Source organism: Paramisgurnus dabryanus, chromosome 11 (assembly GCF_030506205.2).
Source record: "Paramisgurnus dabryanus chromosome 11, PD_genome_1.1, whole genome shotgun sequence".
Lineage (NCBI taxonomy): Eukaryota > Metazoa > Chordata > Actinopteri > Cypriniformes > Cobitidae > Paramisgurnus > Paramisgurnus dabryanus.
Genome location: NC_133347.1, coordinates 20,500,513 through 20,527,688, shown reverse-complemented (window position 1 = coordinate 20,527,688; position 27,176 = coordinate 20,500,513). Strand labels below are relative to the sequence as shown.

General features: G+C 38.3%; 1 protein-coding gene across 2 annotated transcripts in view; it reads right to left on the bottom strand.

The window, feature by feature from the left end:
• The window catches only part of adgrd1 (adhesion G protein-coupled receptor D1), a 71,592-nt gene that overhangs the window by 15,746 nt on the left and 28,670 nt on the right, over positions 1-27,176 (bottom strand). For both annotated transcript variants that reach the window (XM_065247348.2, XM_065247350.2), the window contains 3 exons: positions 6,809-6,882; positions 5,102-5,225; positions 1,048-1,151 (listed from right to left, as the gene is read on the bottom strand). In XM_065247348.2, the coding sequence (XP_065103420.1) occupies positions 1,048-1,151; positions 5,102-5,225; positions 6,809-6,882 (302 nt within the window). The remainder of the gene's footprint in view (positions 1-1,047; positions 1,152-5,101; positions 5,226-6,808; positions 6,883-27,176) is intronic.

The following is a 27,176-nucleotide window of genomic DNA, read 5'->3' as shown; positions in this document are numbered from 1 at the left end:
AAGATGATAATATTTCACCATATTTGTGGTTCCGTGGCACTAAAGTAACAATGGTTCAACCATTAGCAGACAAGGGAGGTTTTGGGAAACCTTATGATGACATCAAATAGCGCCAAGATTATACATTCCATCTTTAATCACGTTGAAAGGAATTATAGACCTTTAAATCGCCCACGTCACTGTGACGTCACCACTCTAGCTGGAGGCAAAAATAAGTAGGAACTCAAAGCCGGCGCACTAAAAGTTTGAGGTTTTGACTTTAAAATGTCATCTTGATGTTTTTTTGGCTGCCAGATTAGAAGGAACAGCACTTTTGGTTCAAAACTAAAGTTTTACCAGATCCCGGCAGACATTTCTTCACAGAAATCAAGAAGACAATTGTGGTTGAATGCAATACGGCGTACAGACTGGACGGAGACGATCATAAATAATACTCGTGTTTGCAGTGCACACTTCATATCAGGTAAAATAACCTATGCATATGTACTGTTGTGTTGGTTATCTAGTACAAATCAGAAAGTTTCTGTTTTATAGGCGCAAAGTCACCAACCGCACTACTGTTTAGCTTAAATGTAAAACAAACATACAGCAATATATGTGTGTGCCATCGTTTGAATGATCTCTTAAAATAATCTCAATTGCTAATCATAGTAAGCCCAGCGATAGGTTACATTAGAAAATAAGAATAAGCCTTGACAAAATTCCCGAAACCACCCGAAAGTAATTCATATGTTGTCTAGGAAATATCCAAAACCTGGTTAAAATCGCGAGAGTTAATTTACAAAAATAGCTGTCACGGTCCCGCAGAATCAGTGACTGTACATATTCGGACAGATTCGAAACTTCTTCTGCATCCATGTTTAATAAATCCCTCCTAAAACGTGCTAGTTTAAGCTTGTCAACATTGCCTCCGCGGCTCTTTCTGCCTCCAGCTAAGCCCCGCCCACACAAATACGTCACAATGTTTACCAACTGTAAAAGGGTCTATAATGTTACAATTGATCATATGAGCTTATGCACATCCACAGTGCATTGTGGGATACTCACGACAGCACGGCAAAGGTGACCAGTGTTATCGCCAAGCAGAAGATAGAGATAGAGCAGCCGATGTAGCTAATGGTTGACAGCGCCACCTGATGGGCCTTCGAGAGCTGTGGAGGAGTCAAACACAATGGCACAAACAATGAGATACAACCAGTATGTCAATAATTTGGCTTTGTTTACCGCACAGTACTTCAGGGGTTTTACATGACTTAAAAGCCCAGATGTTATTGTAGCACGGCAACAATCCACTGATTGTAAAGTCAAAGGTCCCATATGATCAGCTGAACTTGGATTTATGTTTGTATAATATTAAATGACTTCAGTACGGTTACATCACAGTTGTATCAAAAACAAACTTGCCTGATATCATTTACAATCTGTTACAGGGGTGTCAAACTTATTTTATGCCTTAAATGAACTTTCTTAACTTTTAAAGTCTAAAGTTTTTAAGACTTCTGTGGCCTATTGTTGTCATCTTTGGCACAATTATATCTAATACTCAATATATTACCTACCCATAATAATAATAATAATAATGCAACAATTTTTTTTACAGTTAAGAAAAAATGAGCAGATACACTACATTAACAGATTTCTCTTAAAATAGAGAAATTGCACCGCATTGTTACGGCTCCTCTCACCCGTCGCCTGTAATTGGTACCCAGTGTTGCATCTATAGGCAGTTCCTTTTCCCCATATTTCTATTTCTGTGCTTGGGTTCGATTGTACATTAACTTTGCTTCCTGCCTTGTGATTATCACAGGCCCGGAATATCGAGGACCTGGAGAGCACTAAAGTAAGCACAATCTCCTCCAGTCTTGAAGCGTTGAGGTGAGCCGCTAATTGAAGCCCCGGCGGAGACGGGCATTAGCATCAAAGCGCGAGAGAAGATGATTACATGACTGAGTGAAGACAGCTTTTCTCCACAAACACATGCAGATGATAGACGCAGAAGAGCCAAGCTGCACCTGGGTGTCTCGGTTTGGCTCGTACAGTACAGTTGCAGCTCTCTGTAAAAGAATCAGTCTCTTTCCTTAGCAGACATGTTATGTCCCTACTTAGTAAGTATTTAATGCTGACAGGGCCTGACTTAAATTTGTTCTCTTAGAATAAATCAACAGGACAAGGGTTAGCAAAATATGAACCTGCGGTTCTTGTCCGGTACTGTATTTCAAAGGCGGCCGTTATTTACAAGCATTCCCTGACAGATGACGCTCCATCTCCCCGCCAAAATCCGACCCAGGGCATTCAACCCACCCAGCTCTGAATCATGGCCTCCTCCGAGAGCCATTCGCATACAACACCGGGTTTCGAATGAGCTAGCAACGAAATACCGCACGTCACCCGGGGAGAACCGTCTCAACTGTGTCCAAATCTTCTCTTTTACTAAAGTTCTGCAGCTGATTTACGGAGTGCCTCATCCAATCACAACTTCGAGCTTTGCGTGTTGCTGGCTCGCTGCGGTAGAGTAACACAGTTTAGCGTTGCAATAATCAAAGTACTTCTGTGACCCTGCTGGGATACGACCTAATTGCTCAAGTAAGGAATGTTGAGAAACTCCACTAACATCAAGGACCGCTGTTATTTTTGTAATATATGCACATTTATCGGGAAATCTGAAGATTAAAGTGAAAATGAAAGATCAAAGAAAATGAGCAGGTATTGGAATAATCTGGGAACATATCATACACACACAAAACCAGTTTAGTCAATTCACATACTAATTACTCTTATTGTTAGGCTTGTGCTGATAAAATCATATATTGATTTTTTTTCTCACAACATTGTATTGATTTTTTTTTAGCAATATTACATACGTGTGCATAGGGTTGGGAATAGTTTTAAAATTGATTGATCTGATTCCAAATTCGTTTCCTAACGATTCTTGGTTTCGATTCCACAGAGGTGAAAAGCAACAACAGTCAAGCCTTTATAGATCAGAAATATGTATTTTGTGCTATTACAGCTGAACACAATAAAGGAGGCTACATAAAACTTATTTAGGAGCTACAAAACATAAACAAATGCTAGGCAAGCTCAAAATGATTTTTTAATAATTTTCCCTCCTAGCGTAACACCTACCTAAACGATGGCAACAACAGAAAACAGCAGAAAATTTAGCAAAATGAAGTTTTTGAGTGAACGATCCTGCACACTGTGCGTACATGGCTATAGGTCAGGTGACTCAGGTCTGGGCATATGAAGTAAAATTATTTGACCGTGCGTTCCAGAATCGACAAATGAAATTGAAATAAAAAAAATTTAAAGGATCCGCTTTCTTTTTTTTATAGATCTGATTCCAGAATCGAAATTGAAATTTGATTTCCAAACCTATGTGTGTATTCAAATTTTTTTATAAGATCAATTAATGTAGAAGCAGGTCATCGAGAGACTGGCAGATTTACTCATAGCACATGTTTGTCGCTGATTCAACCACAATTCAATTATTGATCGTGAAGCATCACTGTGAAATAAATTACGACACATGTATTGCAACATTTATAACGTAAGGGATAATGCATAGGCAGCCGTTTGTTATCGCATGAATATTTCGTAATCACAACCAGCTGCCTGTACATTATGCCACTAATTTCATGGTTATTTACCTAATAAGTAAGGTAAGGAACATTAAATAATGATTTGAAATTATTTAAAAACCCGTTTACTTTCGATTTTAAGACACACTATTTGGTTTAATAATTTGTAAATATAATGTTTTATATGCTATTAAAAGACATATTTATATTTAATTTTTGTGTAATATTAAACTGTACCTGTCAAAATGATTTGCAGCATCCAGGTTACCATGTGTTATTAGTTTTAGTGGCTGTTATGTAGGAATAAGAAACCAGCAAATGTTGCGACTGGCCAATCAGAATCAAGCATTCCAATGAGTCATGTAATACATTCTCATAAATAATAAATTTGGCATTTCTATGGAAGTCTTTGATTATTTTTTATTTATGCATTAAAAATGGTCATAATCAGGACCTTGTGTAATCCTGATTATGACCATTTTTAATGCATAAATAAAAAATAATCAAAGACTTCCACAGAATTGTTTTAATCAGTTTAAAAAAATATTTCTGTATTTAGAAGATAACTAAATTAAAATCCGACTTACATGTTGACTAATATGTATGTTGACTTTATTATAAAATAAATTAAATTTGAATAATAACAAATATTTCTTTATGTCCTATCTTTCTATTACAAGGAAAGCTTACAAGCCGGGTTTCCATTAAAGATTTGCGTAAAACTTTAAGGTTATTTTTCAAAATGTTTTGTGAAATGACAGCATTTTAATTAAACAATATTATTTTACTAAAACAACATTTTGACTGTTGAAGTTGAATACACCTCTTATGTTTTGTCCTCAAACTAAAAGTACCGTACCATATTTAAATAACAATCACGTGATGACTACGCACATCAGGTGACCTGTAAATGTGAAAAAAATTTCCATTGCAATTTAAGGCATGCACATTTTTAATTCGCTATTTCAATTTACGCACTTTAAAGATAATGGAAATGTGTTTACAGTCTACATTAAACCATAATTGTACATGCTGTTTAAGCCCACTGACCAGGCCCTTCTCTATAGCCAGGTTAGACACACATGCACGAACGCACGCACGGACACGTGCACGCACACACACATTCTGGTTTCCATGTTTTGTGGGGACATTCCATAGACGTAATGGTTTTTATACTGTAAAACTGTATATTCTATTCTATTCCCTTCCCCTAACCCAAACCCCAACCATCACAGAAACCTTTCTCCTACTTCACATTGTCAATAAACATCATTCTGTTTGATTTATAAGCTTGTTTCCTCATGGGGACCTCAAAATGTCCCCACAAGGTCAGAAATGTACTGGCATTCCTATCTTTGTGGGGATAATTGGTCCTTACAACGTGTTAACTACCAGGTACACGCACGCACCTACACACACACAAAATGTGCTGTTCAGTTCCTGAAGCATTTAAACCAACACCATGTTTGCCAAAGTATATTCAAGACTGGCATCAGATTGTGACAATGTGGGTGCCTCACCTCCATGGGAACCACTTGCATTAGTATGGCGAAGTTGGTCAGATGGTTACACAAGCAGACGGAGAAGGACAGGTTTCCATCAGCTCTCACACATCCCTCATTGGACCACACACCCTCTTTTGAGCTGAAACAGACACATTACACATGTTTAATTAAGCGTTACTTCTGCTAGAGTTATATTGAAACCATATGTATTCACACCCTCAACCAATGTTAATGGTATTACAAGAGCTTTATTAATCACATCTTATTTAAAAGAAATCAAAACTGAAGCAAGATCCCATTAATCTCTGTGAGAACAAATATTATTTCTCCATCTTTCACGTCCGTCATGGATGCAGTAATTTATTAAGGCTCTGAGAGCGAGTGAGCATGAGAAAGAATGGGGGAGAGAGAGATAAGACAAGAACAATGAATCTCACTTTAAATCAAACATACTTTATTATAACTGATAAACATTTTTAAAATGTCCTTAACTGGCTTTGCTTTATTGGCTCTAAGTGAGTTTCTTATTGCACAAGATTGTTCCTTATCAATAACAGGCTCCTTGTAGCCTGGGTGCCAGCCGATCTTAGCCCCGCCCACCACGATTTGAAATACGGGGAAGATCGGTCTGGGGATTCACCGTTGAGGAGCTACTATGCGAATACCAAAACAGGCCGACGAATCAAATTTTGAGGGCGGGCTTTATACGATGATGGACAGGTGATCAACAGTAACGTATCAACCACGTCACCAAAGAGCGCGTGTGTTCAATCTGTTTACAATGAAATGGCTGCCGCTGGTGAATTCAGATGTGTGGATTCTGACATTGAGTCTGTTCTAAAAGATATCGACAGAGCATTGATTTAAAAAGAGGAACAGAGAAACGCGAAGGCATTTGTTTATGTTTTCGCCGTCCTTCCTATGGAGGACAAAGTTAAAGAAGCAACTGAAATGGGTATCACAGCGATGCAACTCGGCGTGCACGACGAGATGGATATAATTAGCGATATTTTTCAAGCCAACGTAATGGGTAGCTATCGCTGGGATGAAGTTCAAATGGTAAGAGATAGTCTTACTGTATGACTTAGTAAATACTTAATGTTGTGATATAAATGAAATGTTGTAAACATAGTAGGTGTTGATGTACCTTCGCTAACTCAGACTTAGTATAATTACAATGATTTTAGTATCATTGTAGCGAAATTACTAGCAGTTCGGTCAGGCTGCTAAAGACGCCATTTCAACATCACACACTCCGTTGCTCTGATTGGTCGTATGTCTATCCAATTGAGTGCAGAGGCATTTTTCGGTTGAGACACGCCTCATAATTTTAGCTCAATGGAGCGGTATCAGACTCAAATTCTGACTAGAATTGAGTATGACAACGTCAGGCTAGGCTCCTTGTGAATCCAAGTCTCTTTTGAAAGATAAACTGCAAGAAAGACTCTTTAGTGCATTCATGGGAGAATTAACCCTGTCCAATTAATGCACAAATTGTTCTTTCGAGGTGGATCTTTCCATCAATTGGTTATCCTTGTTTACTACCAGTCTGAATTATCTGTTCCCCAATGACAAAACTCAAATATTTAAAAAAAAAATTCTGTCTAGAATGGATTTGGATCAGCGTGAATACAAACAGCATAATGAATAACATTTTTAGTGTGAAGCTTATTCTTAAAAATTAAACAAGACTGACAAACTTCTTTATATTGTAAAACCTACCTGTAGTCTAGAAAGGCGCAGTAGAGGAACACTTTGTTGCTTTGGTTTAAGGCCTGAAGCTGTTGCTCTTTACTCTGAAAGACAGAGAAGCATTTATAAAATGATAAATAAACCATCACAGATGTCATGTCGTAAAAATCTATCCATCATTCAGTCTAAAAGGTTAAATTCATCACATGAGACGCATTTTAGCCAAGTATCAATGGTAATCTATGTATTGGCTAATGAAAGGTTGCTGTGTTACAACACTGTATTGGCATTATTAGCTTGAAGAGTTTGAAACACAATATCATTCAATGAATCAATGGGCATCGTTTTAAATACACACACATATAATTGCACAGTCCAAACGGCAGAACCATACATTAAGAAACTAATTTTAAGATAGTTATTCTGCATCCAACATAACCAAAAATGCCATCCACGATTTCCAAAAATTAATCTGTGGCTCCTCTCAATAATTAGACTCACACACTGTGACTAAACAGGATGCAGCTAGTCGGAAAAGGGAAAAGAAAAGACCCATATACAAGACCAGAATGGAATTGGGCTGAGTTGGGTAGATGAAAGATATTTGAACTACAGTAGGAGGGCTTGGAAACTATGTCTAACGCACCAGACAGTCAAGCTGGAGAAAATTCAAGATAGGAAAAGATTTTGGGGAGAATTGCAATTCTGGACCTGACCGATCCGACTAGGTTGGCATGTGCATCTGTATTCCACACAGATTAAAAACAGGAACAGAAGTTAATGACATCATTATTAGCCTGGATTTCATGATGAGAAATATGTGGAAAGCTGGCGATTTTTATTAATGTTGGGTCTATTTACAGCCACATTAAATTATTTGATTGGAATAAACACAGCTTGTGTTTTCATCTTCACTGACGCACATTGTTGCAAAGTGAGGTTAATCGGGGCTGCTTGTTAGTTAACCTAGAGGGCTCTATCTTGCACCCAGCGCAATTGACTTTGTCAGTGACGCATGTATCATTCGTATTTTGCGCCGGCGCACAGCGGGGTTTTTCCCTCCACAGATGCACGTCAGCAAACTAGGGAATGAACTTGCGTTCCCTGGGCGGTTCAGCGCAAAAAGGAGGCGTGTTGCGGCGCAAACCATCTCTTATGCTATTTTGCAGTTTCAAAAAACAATTGCGCTACTAACCAAAAAAAACTAGTCTAAAGTCAGTGGCGCGTTGCGCGTGGTTCATTATGCTATTTTAAGGGCGCATGCTTGACCATAATGTATAGCGTGCACAACGCGCATACACTTTGCATCTAATCTACACAGATGCAACAGTTATTTTTGCAAATCATAAATTGTTACACTTAAAAATATTAATACACGAGATAAGGGGAATCATAGTGGTGAGCATTGTGGTGATAGTTTTTATTTATTCTCATGCAAATAACGAGAAAAATATTTTCATAACTTTGTTGTGTGGCTGTATTACGTTTATTTTATGTAAATAATAGTTAAAATGTTTTCATAAGAAACCTTAATGTATATGAACTTGATTTGTAAGAGTACTTTGGGGTTGGACCTTGCTTGCGTTTCTTGGGTCCGATTTCAAAGCCCCAAACCCTTTCAGGGGTGAGGGTGGATGCAGCGATGTCCTCTGCTGGCGTCAGGTCATGTGTAGGCAGATCCACCTCCCGTTACACGGCGTGCCCGATTTATGCTGGCAAACTTGGGATTTACAAGAACGTCGGTCTCCTCGGCTGTGAACCGCTCCTGGCGTGCGCCTGGTAAATCCGTCATAATAATAGCAACCCGCCATGGAACTTGCGCCCTTGCGTTTAAAGGGAATGTTGGCTAGCGTTCTGATTGGTTTATTTGACGTTACGCCCAAACCACACCTATGAATAATGAACCTACTTCAGACCAACCCCTTATTGATTTGCGCCCGGCGCATGAGTTATTTCTCATGCCGGGAAAATAGCAACAGCGCCCAAGATCCGCCCACAAACTCACTTGCGCGTTGCGCTTCGCACTTGCGTTTCAGATCGTTAAAATAGGGCCCAGAGTGTTACACGAATAGGAAGGTTTTGGTTGTGCGTGTTTCAACCTCAAGGGTACAGAAGGGGTTAAACACATCTAAAGAGAAAGAATGTAAGTGAATAAATGCATGGGTATAGTTAGATAAACATAGTGTGTGTGTGTATATGTGTAAACTTGGCATTTTAACTAAAAAAAGTATCTGTCAATCGGAGAAAAGAAGGATCTGAATGTAGGTGTTGAAATGTCAACTTTTCCATTTGTGTAACGGAAACACAATTGATCATTTTAGCACATAGAAGGTAACAACCACAAAACTGCATAATATATTTTAAGATATGGGTCATTGAACCGAATCAAAGACATTTCTGTCCCCAGGTCATTATGTGTATAAAAATGCAAGAAAACTAACTCTAAAATACATTTTATTATTAAGCAAAGTGTCCTGCATGTTAATCTAACACTAAATTTAAACTAAATATTTTAAAACTTTAATAAACGCTATACTTTACCTTTAAATATAAAGCAAACAATTCTTTAGATATCTTAAATTTTTTGCATTTTCGTGTGGGTCCATATCACATCTTTGCTCAAATTTTTTTTACTATTGAAAAGTTATAATATTTTAGATAAATGCACATTTTAGTTATGTCCCCAGGATTTCACTTAGTAATGTTATCCAACACGTTCCCCCCTCTTAAAATTTAGTAATATCCCGCAAGTCACTTTTCAAGAGGAAGTGACATCATCTAGATCTTCTCAAGGTCATGTGTCGATCAAAAGTCACTTTTCTCATTTTCTTTTCTGTATTTTTTATGATATTGATGATATGACTATGAATTTCAATTTTAATGTTCATTCCTGTTGCCTATATTATTCTTTGATGTTATCGGATTATTTTAAAATAAAAATTTTGGTAAATCACTAGAATTTGCTAAGTATCTTTATGCTATTAGCACCAGGGCGGCCCGCATAAGCAAACTAAAGGCTGCTTGGGGCCCCATCTTTTTTTTACAGTTAAATAACTTAATCAATTAATATACATAAATGAATGAATATATACTAATGAATAAAAGAATAATTCAAGACAAGTGCGCAAGTGATATCACGCACTGGCCGAAAATAGTCCCCTTGGTTACTTTCAATTGCAGAGGACTATTCTGGGGCAGTGCGTAATATCACTACGCCTGCTGCAGCCATGTTACATCAGCAAAGTACTTGATTATTACACCAGAATGAGAGTATAGTTCCTAGCCATATCTGCCTAGATAATCACAACTTTTAATTTTCTGTCAGTCTTAGTACACAATGTAACTACAGAAGAGTTCAGTTTTAAATAGGAAAAATATCAAAACTCTTTGCTTATTTTTTAGCGCGATGCTATTGGTCTAATCAGATCCAATGGATTGTGCTAAACTATGCTAAAAGTGCTAGCGCCAGACCCGGAGACCAGCTGAATGGATTCCATAACGGTATTTTTTACTCTAGGGGAGCTGGAAAATGACCATATTTTCAAAAAAAGTGGAATGTCCCTTTTATTCATACAATTAAGACAGTGTTATGATTAATTTGATTTCTGTACCTAATGCTAATTCTAGCCCTTACTTAATGTGCAACTTTGTTCTTTTTATAAATGTTTGTAATTTCTGTATTTTTTTATTTAAAAAATTGCTGGGAGGGAGGCCCCCAAACAAATTCTGCTTAGGGCCCCCAAGAGGCTAGCACTGATTAGCACATATTTACTGCAGCTATATTTGCATGATTTTGCTAAATCTATGCTAAACTCAGTCCTGTTATATAAATGCCTTAATCATCCATTAAGAAACCATGTTAAAAATTGTTACATAAGATTTACCAATACTTATTTTAAAAAGTAAAATGTGTTATTCGATTTAGTTTTTTTTTAAATCTCAACTTTCATTTTGACGAGTTACAGCATGCAAATGGCACTGATTCGGTGGAATGACCCATATAGAGAAAATCCAATCATGTCCAACAACAAACCTCTTCTCAACAAACCAGTATAAGACTAGTTATCTACAAGGTCCTCGTCCGAAGTGAAAGTGTGTGTGTCTGTGAGAAGATTTCTTTAATCCTGCATTGCTCCTTATAGCTCTCTCGCTCTATTGAAGCTAAGAAGAAACATATGAGCAAGTGGGGCACCACCCCACCTCAACCTTTACAACAACGGGACAGTTCAATCTCACTCTCAACCTGACTGGTCCTCTCGGTTAAGACTGGGGCTTTAACCGTAATAAGTGACTAAGAGGCTAATTTTTCCCAGGAGGGCAAAATAGAGCATGGAAAGTCTAACTGGGTCAAAATAGGGGCTGTGTAAAATTCCTTCACATTTTAGTATGTAATCAATTCCCTAAAAAAGTCAGGGACGGTGAAGTACATTCAGTACTGTGTAGTTGTGTAGTTTAAATACATAGACACACTACTTAAAATTCTCCAGCAGACGAAACCTCAATGTCTATCTCATTAGAGAAACTTGCATTACATGCACCTGGTAAAGCAATCATTTACCTGTAATGATCCTGACATCAGTGACACACTTTATAACAGTGAACCACTGTTTGTGGATACCACAGAAATAACTGGGCAGTCAAAAATGAATCCTGCCTATTGTAAAATGGTCTGTGACTTTTCTTAGGTAACGACATATGATTCCCGGCAAACTTCAAATATAGCTCACTCAAATATTTATGTAATTCAAAACATGTTTAAGGTTAGCAGACAGGCAGTATGTTTATTATGTGACGAGCTGTTTCCACAAAAGCAGCTTATTCAGCATACTGAAGTATCTCCTCCATTGCTTTCTACTTAAACACAGCAATCTCTTGTCCAGCTGCAGGGATCTTGCCACGTTAAGCCATTTTTTAGCTAACATCTAAAACAGCATTACATCTTAGATGGAAACAATTTACTCTGTTGTTACATTCATGCATATGCAAGACGTTTTAATTCAATGCGACTTACAGGTATGCAGTTGCTGATTATGTGTTGAATCCATGGATATGAATCCATGACCTTTTGCGATTCTAAAGCCGAAGGTATACTAGGGCCGTCCACGTACGTGTGCCATCTGCATGATGTCATTTTCGTATTTAGGAGGAGGGTCCGTGGTTTAAGAAATGTTTGAACATTCCAAACTCGGAATTCCACTCTTCAACCACGTTGAGTATACTTTTGGAAGCTGCATGGACGCATGCGCTCAAAAAGAAAGTATACGGCGAAAGAAAGTACCCGGTCCTTAATGCATTGCTCTGAAAATTTAGCTACAGGAACACTGAAGGGCTCATTACACAGTAGTTGTGCGTACGTCCTATAGCGTAGCCATGACGGCGTAGGCTACACGTCGGTTTTCATATATACTTCTGCGTTGTCGTCCGCATCAATGTGCAAACACACGCAGACTGCTGGTAGGCTGTATACACGTGTGTAACCACAGAAGCAGCTCAACCACCAAAGAAGCAGCAGCTTGTGGTGTATGTTTGAGAAGACCAGCAGTGATGGAGGTAAATAGACAGTGACTTTTGTTGCAGTTTGAGTTAAATCACTCAACTTGGCCCTGACACGCCAGAGATGGGGGACTCGAGTCATATGACTTGACTCGAGTCAGACTTAAGTTGCAAATTTGAGACTTGCTTGACAAATATTAAAAAAAGACTCGACTTGACTTTGACTTGACATTCATGACTCGAGACTTGACTCGGACTTGAGTTAAATGACTCGAAATAACTTGTTTTTTTAACAACAACAAAAAAATCTATTTTTGAACGCACGCAAAGAGCGTAACCTAACCATGTGACACAGCAGGCAAGCAGAGGCAGAGCGCACTCAAGTCACACATCCGCTGCTCATTAAGCTCGTGAGTATTTTTTGCCGCTTATTGGCCCTATATACACATATGCATCAAAATTCCTGCCTTTGCAAGTATACTCATAAATATGGCCATTTAGGTCTTAAGAGAAAGTAAACCGCTAAAAGAGAAAACGCATGTGTAACAGTAGCTGTGTCCCAATTCAAGGGCTGCGACCTTCTAAGCATGTGTCCTTAAAAGTTGAGCACTCGGTCTTTCAAGGTGGCAGCCTCAGAAGTTCGCGAAGAGAACTGAAATGAGATGGTCTAACCTTCGGAGGACCCATAATTGGCGTCACCTGCTGCACGCGCCCACCGCGCCTTTCAGCAGGACACAGCGGAGACGTTTCTGACTTAAAATAAATATGGAATCAGAAAAATATTAATTTATAAAAAAAAATATATGACACGTTGATGTAGATCAAAAAGTAACATTTCCAAGCTGAGCGTTTCACCTACAGTTAAACTTTTTTTAACTCTGGGCACTCAGAGCTGAACATATGGAAATACGATAAAAAACGCCAGCTGCTAAAAACATATTGAAACATATACAGGCTGGAGGAAAAAATGCCTTGGTGTACACGCCCCCTAATTGCTAAAGTAGCATTTAAAAGTAGGAATAAAAAAATTTTGTTGTGTCATGTGTGTGGCATGTATGTGCATCATGCGTCATGTCAAGATACGTGCCTGCTGCACACGCGTTGAAAGGGTTTATGATAAAAGTGACGCTCACGTTCACAAAATGCTAGCAAGACACTCCCTTAACACTAAACTCTGATCACACATTAGATTAAGCGAGAATCTGGCAAGCACGAGCGTCTCTTTTATCATAAACCCCTTTCGGAGTGTCTGCAGCAGGCATGTATTTGACATGACAAGCGCCACACACATAATGGGCTAAATACATGTTTTGATGAGCTTTACATTCGTGCGCCCTCGAAAAAGAAGTCAACGGCCGCCACTGCACAGAGCACAACTTACCTAAAAAGGTACCTACAGCATATATGGTTTGGTTTGGGTCAGGTCGGGCCAGCTCACCTCACTTTGGCTTGGTTAGCGAGTTTAGTACCACTTTAGAGTGGGAGGGATTATATTTGCGCTGCCTACTGCTGTGACATCATACATGTGAGAGCGTCGTTGTACATTCCCATACATTTATTTATTTCTCAGTCCGCCACAAAATTCAAATTGACCACCACAAATAGATGTTTGCACATCGCATCACTACCTCTGTCTCACATGACAGTTTCTGTACAAACACCAACAAGTTTAAGCATATATGCAGACGTGCGCGTTGCAAACTGCAAATCTGGAAAAAAACTGTTATGGTGTCCCTGATTCTCAACTTGTGGATGTTTTCATCCTTCAAAGGGAGTTTGGGAACTTACAGCAGAGCACAGATGACAACAGGTTTACTCGAGACAGCACAAGTTATAACTAAGGTAAATCTAATATTTTACATTATAGCGATGACGCTGGTGGTGACGATTCTCTCAGACCAATCAGTGATCTACAGTGTTTTCACGTCACTTTTTGGTATCAGCTCGGGTCCCTTGGAACCCCGACCGAGGTGGTACTAAAAAAGAATCGGGTACTACGTACTTTACCCAGTGGAAAAGCTCCCAAAAGTAAGCTGACCGACCCAAACCGTGGGGTACTATACAATGGAAAAGCCCAATAGTTTCACTCATCTCAACCATTTTTATATTTTTTGTTTTTTGAATGTGAAGACTTGGCTAACAAATGTTTACTGGTTGCACACTTTAGTCATAACACTTCATCACTTGCATACCATGTTTCAAATGTTTAGTATTAGCACATCATTTGACAAACTTCTTAAAAAGTATGCACTGTAGCCGGGAAGTTTGCAGAGTCAGATGTTTTAAAAATCTCCAGAGAAGAGAATCGATGGGTGTGGAGTCTTTCTAGGTTTCTCACTTTTACTCAGATACGCTTCTCTCTGAATCTAAGCTGTCTAACTCATTCTTTCTCACTGCCAGAACCTCATTACTAAAAAAAGCAGGTAGTTTTTACAGCTCCATCAGAAAGTCTTTCTCTCTCTCTCTAGTCAAATGAACACAGATGTGGTTGGCTGTGTGTTTGTGGCTCCCCCCTGCCCCGCAGCGCTCAGGACTTGCCAGGGAGGCGTGAAAGCACTCCAGCACTTTATTAACAACAATGGGCTTGCAAAAAAGCATGCAGTTTTGGAGGAGCTCCCTTTCTGACTTACCCAACAACAAAGAGACAGATATCACACCTTAAATACAGAGGAAAACGCAGGGTGATTATTAAGGATTTTTATGTGAATTGAAGCGTAGAGGTTTGGAACGAATCCCTTAATAGACACCGAAAGGTGCACATAACACTTAAGGGGTTAAGTGTTATGTGATTTTAGGGGCTGCTTGGGGTATTTGGCAGCTGCTCTGACATCATTCTCACCAGCCTATCAGATGGCAGTGAGTCGTGTAATCACACATCAGGTCTAATTAGACCATCACGAGTGGCATGTGCTCATAATTAAGCACAAAACACTTCTTATTGGCTGTTATGGCGAAGGAAGCGTTTACACATTTATCTGTGCCAACTGGCATGTAAGGCTCTCTTCTGATTGGATGACATGTGTAATTCCAAGCATATGCAAGACCGTGTGTTGTCGCTCAGGGGAGCATGGCGAATGACACCGATGTGAATCTGAATCAAAATCTTGGATAGAATTGACTCTTTTGGATAAGAGTCAAGTAACATAAGGCACATAAGCTGGATTTAGCTCTGCTGGCTTAATTGAATACGTTTAAAATGTTTCCAAAGCACAAGTCATCACAATAAATCAAATTCGAGTAAAACGATTTCTTGTTTATCCAGTACCTCATCTCTAATGTCAAAATATCAAACGTCTTCAATCAAAACATGTCACAACCTTCTAGAAAACAACCGCACAGCTTTTCTCGATTTGGGACTTTTTTTTTAAAGTTCTCCTGAAAGCTATACTGTAGTGCCAAACTCTCTCACACTTCACACCCGGGTGAGTAATCTGTCCATGGACGTCACTTTATTTTATAAAGGGGGACAGTTTAGGGTTCCTGTTAGAGGAAGTTTATACCTGGTATTAAGATGTGTTTTGGTCGATCGGATCACACGTGGACGAGAGAGACACATTCACATTTACACCTGGTGTTTTAATCCGTCCTTTTAAACATATCCATTTTCGACCGCTTCTGTTTTGTTTACTGAGAGGGTGGTGTGTGGGCGAGTCCCTCTGCTTTTGTTTAAATGTCAGCAGGAAAAATTATGAGTTTAAATTGAAGCAAACGAATATTAGGTCAGAGTCCACTACTTGTTTTGTTAGTAAACATGCTGCACAGTGTTTTGTACATGTATACGTAAGAGCTTTCTCTGATATTTCAGAGCAATTGATGAAATAAGCTCACATTACTTTCAAAAGCTTGCAGAATGAAAATGAAGGAGGCGGCGAGCATATATATTTATAATTATTTAGAAATATTGCATCAAAACTAGTGATTGAAATGCCAAAATTCTAATAATTTGCAAAAAAGTTTTTATGCTAGCTTGAGGTGGTTTTTGACTTGTGCGAAAAAGAGTAAATGCGAATTATGGGAAATGGAAAAGCATTTGCCGAATATTTTTTAACGTAGCAAACATTAAACCCACAGGACTGATCATTTGGGGTTTGACGTCGCCTTAATGCCGTCGCCTTTGACGTCGCCTTTAAGCTTACAACCAGGATTAGCTGTTTCTAGACCATTGTTTTTCACTTATCATGTCCCTCTGATTTTAGGGTTTGATTATGGTTAGGGTTGGGGTTTTGGGAGGGTTTATTTAGAAAAATGTTGTCCTTGGGTCAACACAATATGTTGCCCTGAGGACATCAACCACTTGGCAAAATCAGTTCGAGCTCGCCTTAATGCCCTTGCTAGTGGCTTCATCAATGCTGCATTGCTTCTTTGGTGCACAGCATTCAGTTAGGAAATTACGAGCTGCACTGCTAGTAAATGTATAACTTGCCCCATCGCGACTACATGCAGTCCTGTCTCCATTTTTCACGCGTACCTTGTTTTGTTTCCTGTTGGTTACTAGGTTACCAATACCACGTCACTCACTCGAATAACTTGATGGAAACGCACCTAATTCACAATTGTGTTTTTCTTTTTTCGTGAAAACCTATTTTTTGTGGGTGTGAGCAAAAATGTGCCATTTTGGGTGAGTCCTTTAAAATGCAAATGAGTTGATCTCTGCACTAAATGGCAGTGTTGGTTGGATAGTGCAGATTAAGGGGCGGCATTATCCCCTTCTGACTTCACAGAGGAAGCCAAATTTCATGGACCAATGTTTCACATGCTTGCAGAGAATGGTTTACCAAAACTAAGTTCCTGGGTTGATCTTTTTCACATTGTCTAGGTTGATAGAACCACTGGGGACCCAATTAAAGCACTTAAACATGGAAAAATTATATGTCCCCTTTAACATTTAGCCAAAGTAAATTTGTTCATTCATGCAATGCTGATTTCTTCAATTAAGTTTATCAGATCACACAGTTAAAAAATAATTAAGAAAAAAAAGTGTGATTTAACTTATTGTTAGAGGGTAATAAACAGTATATATCCTCAGAGAGACTATAACATTGGTCAAATCACTTTCAGCACCAATAGCATTGTATCATGCAATTTCACTGAAAACACAAACCTCAAACATGATGACAATCATCTAATGTCATTCATTAAAAAACAACTCTAAATACAACAGCTAACTAACAGAGTCAATAGCTACAGCATATATAAAAAAGCAAACACTAAAAAACTTTTTTTAAAACATACTAACCACTGAAATAAACAGCCCACGGTGCATGATGGGAATTTTTAAACCCCTTGCCAAATGTAAAATTATTTGTCCAGTGAACCAAAAAATCCTTGTTAGCAAAAGGTTTAGGCTCATTTTAGTCTGTATACACAAAATAATAAATTGACTTCTAATAAAAAAATCTTTGTTTAAGATCAACGGCACATTTTTGACAAAAATTTGAGAAGTTCGCATTACATAATGACTTAAGGGCGCAATCCTTCTTAATGACCTATCAGTGATTCTTGGGAATTTGGATAAAACATTTTTAAATTTTGAAAAAAAGTTAGATAATTACAAAATCTGAAGGTATTTCATTATAGACCAAGGTCTTGGCTGTTCAGCAATTTACTGGTGCAACCTCCCCTGTTCCAGTTATTACTCATACAACATTTACTTTAAGCCTAAATAGAAAAAGTAATGTTTTTTTTATTTATTAAACATATTTTTGTATTAATAGAGACTATTAATTTATTAACTCAACAGCACTGAAGAAACATATTGTAAGCATATTCATTTAAAACAAATAAAACTCCGTCTGACGGTGGTGACATTGTCCTCATTATTCCAAAATGTATACCACCCAAGTCAATGGCTTCTTGCTTAAACTTTATGTAAATATTTGGTCCAAAAAAACAATCCTGAGCACTGTGATGAAGAAATATCAAATCATGACTTCCGAAAATACATAAAACCTGACAGAAAAGACAGAAAACCTGACGGTGGTGACATCTGACGGTGGTGACAAAAATCTAATATAGATAAAAAAATAGATGAGTTGTTCACAGTAGCCATCTTGTTTCCCCTCTGTTGTTAGCTACTTCAGACCTCTTCTTAAAAATGATACAATTATTTCATAATCTAATCTAATATTTTTTTTACAAAGATGACGGTGTTGACATGTTATGGTTGTCAAAGACGCAGTGTCCAAAAATATGAACAATATGATTTTATTGCTTTTTATAAATATCTGACGGTGGTGACAAGTATGTGGGACACATTTTGAGCAATCACAAAATAATAGTAAATATTGTTCAAAACTCACTGTTTGTAGTTTTTAATACATATTACAATGTACTCTTTCATGTGGTAAATATATTATTCAATTCAATTATTACTTTCGGCTTTTTTAATCAAGTTGAAATGATTATCTCTTAACCGAGGACAGCTGATTTTTTTAGGCAATGGGACAGCATATAATCATTAAATTAATAAAAAATAAAAAATAAACCTTTAAAAGAAGCTTACATATGTGCAAAGGACCCCCTGATTATAACATTGATTCTTTTTCTTCATGAAAATGTTTTTGATTACCAACAGAATGAGCACTTTTCTTAGTGGGACATGTTTTTGCCAAAGTTTCAAGAATCAGTGCTATTCAAGTGCATAATGTGTGCCATATTTAAATTCTGGTGCTGTCTGTCTCTGGATTTTGTAAGTATGTGGACAACACCATACATTAAAAACTGAATGTTGAGTGTGTACATGTTAGTGTATTAACATTTTAGATGCGTTATTTTACATTTTACATACATAATAAAATAATTAATACAAATAACCATAATAAAATCAGTGCTTTAATGATAAATAAAAGTATTTTTACAAAGTGTGACTATTGAAGTGTTTAATGTTGCGACAGGACCCCTGAAACCTGGACTTTATGACTAACTCACTGACTAATCAGAGGAAAAACTGAGCCAAAGCAATACAATGAAACCTATATGTTTCACTTACGCAATGCATGAACAAGCCTACAGCATTAACTCCCAAGAGTGAAATACATATTATTCCCATAATCACTCTCTCTTTCTTTCCTCGCACACATATGCATGAGCACACGCTCAAAAAATGGTCTGCTTAACGTCTCGCACACTCTCTCACATATTTTTTGACTGAGACCAAACCCATTCGCACACGCACCTTATGAAACATGCTGCTGTTGGTTATGCTGGGTAGCGGCACTACACTGGGGTATATTTACAGAACTGCACAGTCTAAATAAAGCCCGGCTGGGCTAAATTTAAAAGCATGGAGGAGTGTAGTCTGGGCTTAACAGAGAAGATAAATTGTGAAAAGTAAATGTAGGTTTTTGGTCGCTCCCTTCTATTCACAGCCATATAATTACATCTGTGGACAGGATGGCCTGTAATTTAGAGCGACTGCTTCTGTACACCGAGAAGACAAAGACTAATGAATGCGTAAACTTGACGAAAACACCAATCTCCAAACGTACAGAGCAGGACTAGCCAAAAACCTATTACAGTGAGGCCATGATCAATGCTAGCTGGACTGAATTTGTGTCTTATATGCTACACAACCAGAAGTATGTGGACAACTTTTTTATCAAAAGCTTTGGCGAGGCATATTAATCTTAAAGAATTGGGACAGTAATTCTGTCATCATTTACTCACCCTTAAGTTGTTCCAAACCTGTATAAATTTCTGTGTTCTGATGAATACAGGGTTCCCACACCTTAGTTAACTCCAAATTCAAGGACCTTTTAAGGACTTTCCAGGTCCAAAACCCTCAAATTCAAGGACTCATTTCAAGTTAGAGCAAGGTTACATCGTGTTACCTTTTAAGATACATTGTTACAGTTCCCTTTCAAGGGAACTCACGCTGCCTCACTGCGGTGACACTTTGGGGACGCATCCAGGGGTAAGTGCGTCTAAATGTGTATATCAAATTCAACCAATGGTGAGGCTTAACGACAAAGACAGGGTGACACAGGAGCCAGAAAGTATATAGCTATATGAAATATTGCCAAAGACGACGTTACAGGCACGCAGGAAGTGTGGTAAGGGAGACGCAGCGTCTCGTTCCTTCTCAGGGAACAACAGTTACATACGTAACCCGAGACGTTTTCATGTGTCAAACATAACTATGCAAAAAAGCATTTTGGTATGAATCAACATTCACATACAGAAGATATAACCTCAGAGTGGCTCTAAACAGCGCTGTCATTGCCTCAAAAAATTGTCGGTAATGTTGTTTTTGTTAGTCCGTTATTACAATTAACTATGTGAAGTGATATGGAACTGTATGGGGTCAAGAAAGCTGCCTGGAACTAAGTTCATCGTGTGTTTCCCAGAAAATAATTGCACACCTCAGAACGTTCATCAGCCAATCAGATTCAATCATTCAATGGACCTGAGTATAAAAGATAGGACACAAAACAAGACCCATACGTGAACAATAATTTACTTAATTTGCATGATGGATCTTCTCATCATGATCAGCCTTTTATCATTTTTATTAATAGTTTTAATATAAAGATATGTGGCCCTGCCTTTGAAACCCAGCTTAAATCATACATAAAATCATTCTACATAACGTAAATTCTGTAAAAAAAGGGAGTGAGGAATTAAAATGATTTTGTTTGGAACAAGGTAAGTGAGGAGGTCAAACAATTTGGTAAGTTTACTCAATTTGAGCTATATATTTAAACAATGTTCTAATAACCTAATAGAAGAAATAGCCGTTTCTCAAAATTACAGAGTCACAAAGTGTAGTTTTAAGATTAGTTTAGGCGAGAATATATATGTAAAATATTCAAATCTGCAGTCGATTAGTAAACATAGTGCTTATTTGAACATTTGCTTTGAAAGGAGTGGGTAAACGCTTGCTTTGGATCTGCGGGCCTGGCAGAAGTCCCTCCCATGGCGGTATTTTACGCTTTGAATGTCTCGAATGACTACAATTTCACATGCGAATGAAGCGAGTAAACTCAAACTGATCATGCGTCCAACTACGTGCGAATAGCGTGTTTTTGCCGCGTCTTCCCCGTCTGGTTTGAACTGTGGGAGTTTTGATAAATGCCTCCATATCTATGCAAGTTTGGAACTGTCTCTGTAAAGCATCTGTATGCGAGCAGGATGAAGAGAAGCCCAGAGACGTGCTCCGGGGGTCAGCCAGTTGTCGGACGTCCTCCGGAACTCTGGAAAACTGGGAAATGGTTTAGGCCTCTATGGAGCGCTGAAACCTGGAACCAGTCGAGGCTAAATATGCAGTGGAACTCCACCAGGTCTGTTCAGGTGATCGAGTGAGGAAGTTTTAAAAGCCGAATGGTATTTCTGTCATAATGCTTGGGGAAAATAGCTAACGCAAGGAGGATTTGCCTGTTGCAAATCTAAACAGGAGATTGATGTAAAGATTTATAGGTAGGACCAACAAGGCAAAACAGAACTCTACAACTGATTTAAAGGCTAATGTCAGAGCGAAAGAGAGAGAGAGCAAGAGAGAGGGCCACACAATCCGCAACAGTTGGCTACAACAGGATCGGTTAAGCCAGACCATCTGCTATAGATTATAAAGACTCATCTGCGAAAGCATGAGAGAGGAAGAAGCAACAAAAAGAGAAAACGTACAGTAAATCAGACCAACTCACAAACTTAGAGTAAGTGCGTAAACGAATGATTGAGAGATAGAGATCTCTAAATGAGTGAATGAAAAAGTGAGTGAATAAGTAGGCAAGCATGCCAAGCAAATAAGTTATTTATATGAATTAGAAGGCTAAAGTACCCAAGTACTGTTCAGAATAGACTAGTGTCAGATTGTTTTATAAGTTGTAATAACCATTAGGTTTCTGTAAATCCACGATTATATTTGAACCAAATCGGAAATTCTTCTTGGGCCAAAACTGTTAGTGGTTCAGTAATTCTCCCACAGAAATCTTTACAGACAGTTTACTGGGCACAAAACCGCATGAACACAAACAAAACAATGGGTAATTATATTAATCATAAGACATTTTAGCCTGTGTTATGTATCCCTTGGTTTTGAAAGATTTAAGGTCCCTTGGAATCAAAACAATGAGCATTGTGTCTCTACATGTATGTTTACTAGTTAGAGTAAACACAACAAACGCATGCCCGCACGCACACACAGTATGGTTGCCGTTCGCTCACACTCCGTAAAGCAGCATCTCTCTGTTTAGCGTCCGCTCTGCTAAATCTTTATTAGGTTGTAAATGCTGCGAGTGCTTGTCAGAAATCTTTTTTTATAATCCTCTTGATTTCGAGCGCCGCCCGAATTCAGCATGAAATCATTCTTTCCATTCATTCACCTCAAGCCATGCGATCAAGCCATGAGACAAGGGACAATTCAGAGATGAGACTGACCAGTTCATTAGTGAAGTCTAATTGTGTTTAGCTTTCATTGTTTAAAAGAATTTAAATTAGAGACACATCTTTTGAAGCGGTGCGTTTGATACATCTGAATGCCTAAAGGTTTGTTCTGAGCTCTGTAAAGGTGTACTAACACTATGCCAACCGTACCCAAGCACGTTTGACCCCCAAAGTCTGGTTCGTTAGTGTGATCGCTCTGTATCGTACCAGGGTGCGGTATGTTTAAAGTGCACCTATTTCATTGCTAAAACAACGTTATTTTGTGTTTTTGGTATAATATAATGTATTTGCGTGGTTTATGGTTAAAAACACATTGTTTTCCACATAGCGTACATTTTTCTAGCTCCAGATATCCTGCCTTCCTCAAACGCATTGATTTTGTACAAACCTCATCGATCTGAAAAGCACTTTGTTCCTGATTGGCCAGCTTATCTGTACGTTATGATTGGCTTGAATACCTTTGACGTCAACGGGAAATGTGACGCTCCTAATCATATTTGAAAGAATCGCTCACAATGCAATGCTGACAGCAGTTAACTTACAAGCTGTGAGTCCGAAGCGGGAGGAATTGTGATAATGTCGGTCTTGTCCACGTCAACAGGCCCAGGAAGTAAACTGTTACCTACAATCTGTGTGTTTGTTATAGTCCAAGAAAAGAGATTTACATTGGAAACGATACTTGCGTCATCGCTTACCGTGGGGTTTGCACCTTTTGCATATCGTAAACATGTACTAATACACTTACAAACCAAATGTAAAAACGTGAATTGGACAATAGGTGCTCTTTAACCAAACCCTAAAGCTCCTCACTTTCAGAAAAAAAAGGTACAAAAGTTGTCACTGGGAGCAGACTAATCTCATGGAAAGTCGGGTTATAGTCATGCAAAATTGTATCAATTTATTGATTACTTTTTCGTGCCTTGAGCACGAATGTCTTTTTGTGTCACTCGCACAAATTTCTATAAATAGTTTTCATGTGCGTTGCACGAATTTCTTTTTTGTGTCATTTTATGTATTGTTTTTTCATAGTTTTTTCCTATTTTCTTACCATTGTCGTTTGGGGTTGGGGTTAGAATCACCTTCTGTTACATTTTTAGACATCCAAACCCCAACTCCAGGCGACAATGATTTAAAAATAGAAAACAAATTAGAAAACAATACATAAAATGACACGAAAAAGAAAGTCGTGCCACAGGCACAAAAAACTATTTATAGAAATTTGCCAAATAGAGTGTCGCCAAAAAGACAATTGTGCTCAAGGCATGTAAAAAAGCTGAATTTCCTGCCATGGACACAAATAAATTGATCAAATTTTGTGTGACTATAACACGACTTTCCGTGAGATCATGTTGCTGGGAGTGTTTGCAGAGGTGGTCTCAAGTACGGTTCAGTTCAGTTCAGATTGGGGACGGGGCGCAATACTGTGAGCACTAACTGTGCCGGAGCACGAATCTGAAAGCTTGACATTAATTATGCCACTGTTTTCATTCTCCCTCGACTGTCACAGTTAATACTGAAAAGCATGATTATGTGCAACCACATGTGACCAAGTCTAAAAAAAAAAATAATAATAATAGTTGTGTAATAAACTAAAAAATAATAAACTACAAGCTACAGCCCCATAACACCACTTTGTTCCAAATAAGTATCAACAAATTAGTTATGTAGTAAATTTTCGATCTAAAATGTAATAAAAACTTTACCGTGAGAACTACTTCCACACAAAATTGTTGTCACACACACCTAGACAGATCGTGTATACAGAACTTCAAATCCAAATATTTAATGTGTCAGACTGTTTAACCTAATAAGCCATTGATTAAAACACAACACAAAGGGCCTTATCTTAAAATGGTCTTATCACCCTACTCCATCACAAACCCTGTGACAGATTATTGAGAAACTCATGTGTGTTCCTTGATACATCACCCAGAGAGCAATGCCTCTGTTGACGTCAGTACCCAAACAGGTAACCATTGTTCCAAAATAAAACATTATGGCCAGAGAAAAAATACTGTGGGAAATCTAGAAATACCCTTTTTTTATTATAGCTAAAAATATATTCTTCTTTGTAGTTTACAAATAGCTCTCCTATTTGCATCAATTATTTAATACAAATCTTGGAAATCATTCTGTGGGGCAGGTAAACTGTTTCAGAGTTAAAATAGCATTGCTGGTGGAGACAACATATAGCTTAATCTTCCTGCTGAATGCATTGTATATATACTGCTGCTTTGATGTGGCATCTATGCAGAGAAAACTCCTCTACAATATAATCATAATATAATTGTCTCATAAGGCTGTGGGTGCCGATGTTACACAATGGTGTCACTCATAATCTTGATACAAAGGAACTGCAAATATCTTGTCAATCTGCTGTCTGGGTCTTACTCTTAGAGAAAGCTCTTGAAATTTATTACAAAAGCATTTGTACAAACCCCTTCACACGCATTTCCACATGCACATAGAGAGTAATGTCTGTTCAAACAAATAAACATCTCTCACAAAAGCATGAAGCAGCCAGCAAAACAAACGCTCGTCTCCATCGTTACGTGCATGCCAGCATGGTTTTGATTTGGATGCAGTTAAAGCACTTTAAAAAGAACAATGAAAAGTGAATGAAGTGGGATAGAGATATACTGTAGTGGCCAGGAGAGGATGACTTGAGTTTCTTTTTTGGGCTCATGAAGAAATCTTTGTTTAATGGGATCGTGACATAATGCAAAGTTTAGGATTATTTTATGTAATGGTATCATCAAAGGTGAGCAGTCAAATGTGGGTCAGCTGATGGACAGTGTGTTTGTGGAGTTGCACAATGGTACAGTTAACCTCTTTACTGGTCATTTTTTTACAGCAAGTACCATAATAAAAACATCCCGAATTGGTTAACTTGCCTACATGCCATCTGTGTCCATTATGAGGGGTTTCCCATGGAAATTTGGCAAATGGACACATGCTCAACTAAGTCGTGGCATCTGTGCACACACATCCCAAATAGTCGTCTTGTTAAACCAATTCATCTTTCTCTTTTCAAAAGTCTGATGAGCTTATGGCCCCAGCGTTCAGAACCACTTTTTCTGGCAAAAAAATACGAGTAGGAGGGACGGTGTACGTCGAAATGAATTTTAATGGTTAGAGCTGGCGGTTCTGCTCTCTGCTGATGGCATTCTCGTGTAACACGGCTTCCATGGCTCACCGAAAAGACAAAACCGCAAAGAGCTGCAGAAGAATGGTGGTCTTTCAAAGTTTTCCTCAAAGGATACTAAAGGGAGGAATTAGCAAACAAGAAGAAAATTCTGTTCTAAACATATACTTTTTTTTATCTATTGAACATAAGGGCTCGCAGAATCGCTAGCCCGACGTCCCGGGGGCCGGGGCTATTGTGCCTTGCAGTTGGGCTACCAAAATGCATCTCCGCCCTGCCCGTCGGGGCATGGCGTATGTAATTCACGAAGCGTGTATTTAAATCGCCAACTGTACAAGAAGCAGCGGTACTGAATTGTCATTGATGATCTGGATCAGTTGCGCAAAATTTCCTCCAACGTCTCCTGTCAGTCATTACTATCCTCACGTAAAAAATTTGATCTCCCGCAGTAGATATAGATTGCATGTGCAGTGAAGAGAGTTGCAATAGTAAGCTACAGGACTTGCTCTTAAAGGGACAGTAGCCTCTATTTTTCTGATCGAAAAATTATCCAATTTGTAACTGGAAAAGCATTGTATGATTCAAACTGTGAGTTTTGTGACCCATTGAACCACTATTAAATAGTGAGTGTACAATATCCAGTGTGGAGATGAGCAGGAACAGTTGGCTTGCATGGAAATCCTGATTTTTTGATTGTTTAAAGCAACACTATGTAGTTTTTTTATCTTTAAAAAATGTCTCTAAAATTATTTCAGTAATAGAACAACTTTTAACTGGACAAATTGTACTGTTGCTGCAACCTGAGCAGCCTCCTAGCTGCTACAAGCACACTCTGAAAGTGGCGGTGGAGGGTAGAGCACACAGCTCCGCCCCTCCACCTGCCTGCAGAAGAGTGTCTGATATCAGGCCCTGTTGCGCTTTTCAACCACATGGCGGAGCTGTAAGTCATTTTTACATGGAAACTACATAGTGTTGCTTTAAAAAATCAACAGCATCAAAAACAACAACAAGAAAGAGTAGCAGAGCAAACATTGTGGTCAGTGGCCCTATAAGCTTTGTATTGGCAAAATGCGGCCCCTGGTGACAACCAATTGAGGAACCAGAGTGTGCTATGCCCCAAACATCGAGTGGCATTTTTATCTGTGACTTCAGTTAATATTTCAAATTCAGAAATGTATAGATATTTCAGTTCAGTTAGAAGCAAATATTTGTATTGATGATTGTAATTTAATTATTTTATGTATTATTTGTGTTAGATAAACTTTTTGTGTTATGTCACCTTTAAGAAACAGAAGGGATTATTCTGGTGAAATGAAGGCCTTTAAAGAAACATTTGTGACCCTGGACCACAAAACCAGTCATTTTTTTTTTTTATACCAC